At 50.3% G+C, this 7,149-nt stretch overlaps 1 protein-coding gene across 1 annotated transcript; it reads right to left on the bottom strand.

The window, feature by feature from the left end:
* Positions 1-492: 492 nt before the first annotated feature.
* Positions 493-1,812, bottom strand: LOC137824979 (uncharacterized). The gene has a single exon (XM_068630653.1). The coding sequence runs from the start codon at positions 1,810-1,812 to the stop codon at positions 493-495; it is 1,320 nt and encodes a 439-aa protein (XP_068486754.1).
* Positions 1,813-7,149: the final 5,337 nt, after the last annotated feature.

Raw genomic sequence — 7,149 nt, 5'->3', positions numbered from 1 at the left:
CAAGTATTGTTGAGTTCACGCGGTTGAGCAAGTTTCGCCAAACAAGGTACCACCTCTGACGATCGGTGCCCTCTATGCACTTAGCACTAGAGCGACAGACAAGCAAAGTGAAGTACAAAGAATGATGACTGATCAGTTTTGCCTTGTCGGAGGAAACTTTTCCAAACAAGTTCCTACACAACAAGCTAGCAGACAGGCTACGCCTTGTCAGTCATCCAATACAAAGCAGTGCACAAGAGCTGTTAAGGACGAAGCTAAGGGAGTTGTTAGTCGCGATCAAAGTAGAGGCCAAGATCAAAGAAGGCAGATCGCGCTAAGCCTAAGTTGGTTAACATTTAGTCGTGTGCAAAGAGAAATACAAAGTTTAAGAAAATGCGGAGAAAAAGATATGCGTCTAAAACTAGTATATATTAAGCGACAAAGTTTATACAAGTTCAAGTACAACAAATTGTGCAGAAGTATAAAATTACAAAGAAAAAAGAGAGAAAGAGCTCAAGGAGGAGGGGTGAGCTTTCCATCTACCACTTCGTGATAAATGCTGAACTGTGAGAGGTCCAAATCTGGGAGAACGCATCGGATCTGCTCGAGCGCCAGCTCGAATCCGTCAGTAAGGGCGTCAGCACCCACATTCATAAGATCGGCGTTTTCAGCCTCTAATTTTTGCTTTGAGGCCTCTGCACCATTTTTCTCGGTGGTAAGGGCAGCAAGGGAAGAGGCAGCTTCTTCTAATTGGCCCTTTGCTTCAGACAGCTGGCCCACCACCTCCTCAAGTTTCTTCTCCCTAGTAGCGGCCGCTTTCCTGGTGGACTCGAGCTCCCCCACTAGTTGTGAGTTCAGTTGGCGTAGGGAGGAGGTCTCGGCCCGCAGTTGCGCCACCTCGCAGTCCAGGGAGTTGACAGCTTGCCCCATCAAGATCTCAGTCTTGATGGTCTCTTGGACTTGCACGAAGTGCTCTCCCCTAGACTTTTCCACCATACCCCTCATTACGGCAATGGACCCTTGGGCAGCTTTGAAGTCACTTTGCAGTGACTCCTTGTCATGCTCAAGCTCCTTTACCCTCTTCTCCAGGGCTATTTGCTTGCGGTGCTGGGTGGAAAACTCCAAGGAAAGCACAATCTGCTTCGCCAGGTGCATGTCCACCTCCTCCCCGGTCCACTCGATAAGCTCCCGGCTGCGAATGAGCTGTCGAACCAGAGTAATGACTCGGCTGAAGTTCTCATTACTTGTTCCAGAACCGCTTGGTCGAGAGCTGGCCGCACCACCTTCAGCGGTAGCAGCGGAGGTTGGCAGTGGTGGTGGCGACACGAGAGGTCCCGGGAGATCCCCCGAGCGAGCAGAATCACCCCCGGCAGGTGGAGTGGATTGACCAAGTGGTTGGCCTGCTGGGGGAGGAGATGGCGATCGAGGAGTTGGGGATGGCAGTTGTTTGGGGGAGGGAGAGCATGTTGGCACTGGGGCAGGTTGAATAGAGAGGGGCGAGGGTGAACCTTCCTCTATCTCCACTACCTCAATCTCCCCAGGCTGAAGAGATGAAGCCCCCCCAACCGCTGGAAGTGTCCTCTTGCGGTGTATGAGAGGAGAGCCAGAGCTCTCTTCTTCGGTTGAGGGAGCAGGAGCAGCAGCAGCAGCAGATGAAGGAAAGGCCTTCACAAGCTTCCTTCTTTTCCTTCCTGGCTCGGGGCCTTCAGCTGGCACGACCGAGAGAGGAGTGGCTGCAATAGGATCGGTGGTGGAAGAAGAGGAGCCAGTCCCTTTGGCCCCCCGGAGTTTGGCAAGCTCCAGCAAAGCTTTCCTCCTATCCTTCCCTGACATCGTATCTACATCGAAGGGAAAAAAAAGAGTTAGATGGCCTAGTTATGCAAGTAAGTCAAAATGTATGCAAGCATGCATGAGAATGTGCAAGTATCCTAAGAGGTGAAAGAAGAAGAGCTACCTATAAATTATTTTTCAAAGCCAACACATCAAACTCATGTTTGATGAGGAGTGCAGAGTTGTACTTGGCCCCCAGGAACAGCCCACATAGCTCGCGCTCGTAGGGGGCCATGGCTTCGAGATCCCGGGGTTTCTTGAACTCAACCACAAGAACCCAGTAGAGGGGGTACCCCTCGAGCAATGTTGGACTTTGTGGGGTGGCAAATATCATGTAGAACCTACCTTTCCAATCTTTGAAGGATTGCTGATACAGGCCCAAGAGCACCCGTCCAGCAACCCCATTCAGACTCACCCAGGACCTGTCCCCAGGGTTCTTCGCCTCGAAGAAGTAGAGGAACACGTCCACGGAGGCGTTATGCCCGAAGTAATTGCAGAGAATTTCAAATGCCCGGATGAAAGCCCAAGCATTTGGATGGAGTTGGCAGGGTGCGACGTTCAGCTCCATCATCAACTCCTTCTCGAAAAAGGTGAAGGGCAGGCGTAGCTTCAACCTTTTGAAGATGGCAGAGTAGACGAAGACGAAGGGCACCCCATTGGTGGCCCTATCGTCTGCGCAGATGGGCATCCCTTGAGGAGGAATGCAGACGCGGATGTTGAAGTCGTTCTCCCGATCGATGGCGCAAGAGGGCTCATCCGGGTCGCTGCTCAAGAGGGATTTTAGGTGCCCTTGCGGCAGCAAGGTAGAGGTTTCAGCGAGCAACGCCAGGGGAGCCCAGTCATAGAAACTGGCGTTGTCGTGGTAGGAGGTTGCAACGGGTGGTGGTGGAGCTGGAGCACTTGCAGAAGGCTGTGCACCAGAAGACGAGGCGATCATTCGAGCGGTCTGTTTCAAGCGAGCCATTGATAGATAGCTGTAGTGGGGGAAAAGCGAAAAGTCAGAATGAATGGAAGGAGAGGGAATGATGAATAGTTCGGTGAAAAACAGAGGAAGGAAAGGAGAGAAAGGTCCAGGTGGAAAGAGGAAGAGGGAGAAGCAGAGAGCAGAGTGAAGAGTGCGAAAACCCTAGCCTGGGTCGAGAAGAGGAAAAATGGAGTAGATGGATGCATGATGATGAAAGGGACGAATGCAATCGATGAAAAGAACCTAAATGGACCAAGAAAGAAGAAAAACCATACCTTTGAATGATCGCGGAGGTTCTGAAGATAGAAAGATGGAAGCGCAAGAGGGGATTCGCAGAGAGTCTGGGGGTTGATTGAAGAAGATGAAGAAACAGTAAAGGCGCGCGCCTATTTGAAAAGAAGGGAAGCGCTAGCGACACTCCACGCTGACCGTTGATGCGCCCACGTGTCGCGAGATTAAGGGAGGTAGTCGTAACAATAAAGGGCAGCACGTGACGTGGGCCCACTTGCCACGTGGACCAAGGTCGCGACCACTTAGTCTCTTCGCTGAGAACGAGTTCACAACTCGAGACTGAGGGGCTTGTGATCCGGTCGGTCATCGGTGGTTGATGACGTCAGCAGAAGACAATCACGTGGACCACTCGTAGGGTGACACGTGGACCGTGTGACAGAGAGATCAGGGAGCAGATCATCCAAAGAGGTGATTGGTGGTTAGTAGTCAAGTGGCCACCGATAGACCAGTTGGCAGAGAATTCAGGGGACAGATCACCCAGAACGGTGATCGGTGGCCAGTAACCAAGCGGTCATCGACAGATCAGTTCCCAGATGAACACCTGGGGGCAGAACGCGAGAAGCAATAGAGCACCGATCAGTCATCGGATGCATGGTCATCGGGGGCTCGTGTTGTACGCAATTAAGCTGGGGCTGAGGTTCCCAGCAAGAGCGTTACGCACGAACCTCGCATGAACATGTCTCAGAGAATCGTGCATGAGAGTGGCCTGAGGGGGGCTAGTAAACCAGTCAGTGATTGGTGACTCCCTCAACCCAATACGTGCATGACATCGCGAAGGGGGAATCGTTCGCACAGAGAGCAATGCCTGGTGAGTGTGCTTAGACCAGCCACACCTGGCGTTCTCCTGAGAGTATGCGATTTACCCAGATGAAGGGAATGCGCTAAGTTACTCCGCCAGGGGATAACTTAGACACGCAGTGAGAAGAGCTAGAGCCTTCAAGTAATAACACCTGTGTGGTTAGTTGCATGCCTCCACGTGTCATCATCTGAGAGGGACGCGGTCCAGACAAAGGTGCACTCCGTGCCGCCGAAGGTACAAACAATCGCAGACACGCGCAGACACTCACGTTCTACTGATTCTGGAGGTACGTTGCCACAGAAAAGCACAACAGGGTTCTGACACATGCCAGAGAGGCATAACAGAATTCTGTTAGGCGCAGGTACAGAGAGAGGCATAAAAGAGAATCAGAGTGAGATTCAGAGGAGAGTTTTTTACACGCTGTTTTTACACACATTGTTTTTCGAGTGATTCTGTGATCTGACTTGAGCGTCGGAGCGCCACCGGCCGCAGAGGCCCCACTGTGTGTTTTTCAGGTTCTCAGAGAGGCTATCTGTGGAGCGGACTTGGAGGGCACGTGGTGTCAAGCTGGTGAGGAAGATCGTGACGAGGCAACGCTCTTGCGCTAAGTCAACCGGCAGGATCAAAACCTCATTTTTATACTTTCCTATTGCAAACTTAATGAGGACTTGTTTATTAACCATGATTTCACTTTTGGTACTTAACCATTGCAATTTATAAGGCTTGGTATGAGAGATAGTGGGTAAGGCTAACTTCTTCACAACTCTTGTACTAGCCACATTAGTGCAACTACCCTCATCCACTATTAAGGAACAAATGTTGTTTTGAATAAGACATCTTGTATGGAAAATATTTTCCCTTTGACTTTCATCAAAAGGTTGTGAAACTTGTCCAAGAAGTCTTCTCACAACTAAGAAATCCCCTTCAAGTGGACTTTCACTCTGATTCTCACTAGATGCCCTAGAATGTGAAGAATGCCCAGGTGAATCCGAATCATGCTCACTCATGACAATGCCATTATGCATAAACATATTCCTTTTAGAAGGACAATTAGCCGCAATGTGACCATAACCCATGCACTTAAAGCATTTCTTACTAGACGATTTAGTTGGTGATTTAGGCCTAAAAGTAGAAGGCTTAGATTCTTTTAGTTAGAAAGAAGAATCTTTGGAAGGAAATTTAGAAAAAGACTTTTTGTTCTTCAAAGAATTGTTGTAGTAACCATCATTGGAAGCATATTTGAAAGAATTTTTCTTAGCAAGTTGGGCTTCCACCTTCATTGCAAGATGAACTAAAGAATCCAATGAGGAATACTCTTGTAACTCAACAATATCTTGAATATCCTTCCTTTGAGCACTCACAAACCTAGCAATCATAGCTTCCTCGCTTTCTTTCAAATCAACTTTAGGTAAAAGCGTTTCAAATTCTCTGTAATAAGTATCCACACTTAGCGTGCCTTGTTGAAACTGTTGGAGTTTCAACATGAGGTCTTTCCTAAAGTGTGGTGGCACAAACCTACGGCGCATTTGATCCTTTAAAGAGTTCCAAGAGTCCACGGGAGGACCCTTGTGATAGATAATGTCCTTTACAACACCATGCCACCATTTCATGGTGTACCGCCCTGGTAGTCGGGAGTAATGACCTGGCGTCGAGCTATTATATAGGCGTGTTGGATGGGACACCTGGCTAGCAGAAGGGGAGGAAGTCGGGGGGTTCGCGTAGTCGCCAGTTATTTAGTTGGCGTGCTCCGATCTCCAGCATACCTGAACCGGCGGTCACCGGGTCGAAGATGAAGTCGCCAGATGCGAACCCAGGCGACCAAGTGGTTAGAGATCGCCGAAACAAGGACATCGCCGAAGATGAAGGCAGATGGTCATTTCCCAGCTGGCCAGAGAACGAGCTCGGGAGATAGCACACTTGAACATACACGGTGAAGCAGGTAGGGCAGATCCTGAAGGCGGCCGGCGAGACCACAGGGAAGGTGTGTACGAAGGCACCCGAACTCGCCACCCAGAAGAGATCACGCTCCAAGGCAACTATGCACTGAGTATACCATGCATAAGTAACTTAGCCAAAGAAAAGTCAGAAGTAGCGCCCAAGTCAAGGATGCTCCAGATGATGGCACGTGTACAGCTGGATGCGAGCCACGTGTCCAGATGTGTAACTGCCAGGAGAGAGAAAGTGCCCAGGTATATAAGAGTTTCCAACGAACTTCTGAGGTACGCACACGTTCAGATTGTTTTCTTTACGCTTGCGAGTCTTGAGTACACTGAGAGAGAACTGGTCACGGTTCCTTAGAGTTCTTGAGTTTTACTCTTAAGTAATTGGTGGTTCAGTCGCTGACTTGGGCGTCGGAGCGAGATCGGCCGCAGCGGCGCCGTTTCGTCTTTTGCAGGTTCTTGAGGTGGATCGCAGTGAAGGACGGAGGCTAACACGGCGCAGAAGTCGATCCAAGTTTGACGAGGCAAAGCTCCAGCGTTTCGGTCAACAGGCAGGATCATCAGGCGCCCACCGTGGGGCCGTGTAAAACCTGTTCCCATCCACAGTGTGAGTTCTTGGAGGTTTCTTCGGTTTCTGTCTGGTTGTGTGCTGGTGCAACCATTTTCCACCGTTCGTTTGGGTTTTTGTTCGGTGAAGTGAGGTTTTTTTGCTGCTTGCGCGAGTTTTAATCGGTGAGATCTGAGTTCTGTTGCTCGTTTGGATTTTCGTGGAAGAAGCGTTGGTTTTTGGTGGAGTTGCGGGTTTCTGTGGAGGTCTGCTGTTTTCTTGAGGTTTTTTCGAAGTTTCGCGAATTTCTGACCGATTGATCGCTGAATCGATCGTCCCTGAAGAAGGTGTTGTTCATCGCTCTCTGAGATTTGTCAAGTTTTCATGAGAAAAATGAGAAGCAACCGTTCAAGTCCAGTTGCGCCCGTTGCTGCTGAAGGCGCCATGACCATGGCGCAGATGGTGGAAATCATGCGTTCGCTGCAGGCGAATGTGGAAGCCTCGCGTATAGAGCAAGCAAGAATGCACGAGGACCTGGTCGCCTCTCGGGCCAGGAATGGTGAGCTTAGCAGAGTGACTGAAGAATTGCGCCAAGCTCTTCAGGAGCAGCGAGGGCGCCCAGTCGCTGAAGAGGTCGCGCCGTCCACGCCGCCTCGCGTTTTTCCCATGCCTTTCGCTCAGGCGATTACAGACACGCCTATCCCTGCAAGTGTGGTACCCGTGAAGGCTGTTTTTACCGGTGTGGAGGATCCTGAGGCACATCTCACCACGTTCCATACGCAGATGATGTTGTCAGGGG

This window comes from Phaseolus vulgaris, chromosome 8, assembly GCF_000499845.2.
Source record: "Phaseolus vulgaris cultivar G19833 chromosome 8, P. vulgaris v2.0, whole genome shotgun sequence".
Classification (NCBI taxonomy): Eukaryota; Viridiplantae; Streptophyta; class Magnoliopsida; order Fabales; family Fabaceae; genus Phaseolus; species Phaseolus vulgaris.
The sequence above is the reverse complement of the archived record's forward strand: the minus strand, read 5'-3'. Positions and strand labels throughout refer to the sequence as shown.

Coding starts and splice junctions, on each gene's coding strand:
- LOC137824979 (XM_068630653.1), bottom strand. CDS start 1,812: ATGTCAGGGAAGGATAGGAGGAAAGCTTTGCTGGAGCTTGCCAAACTC.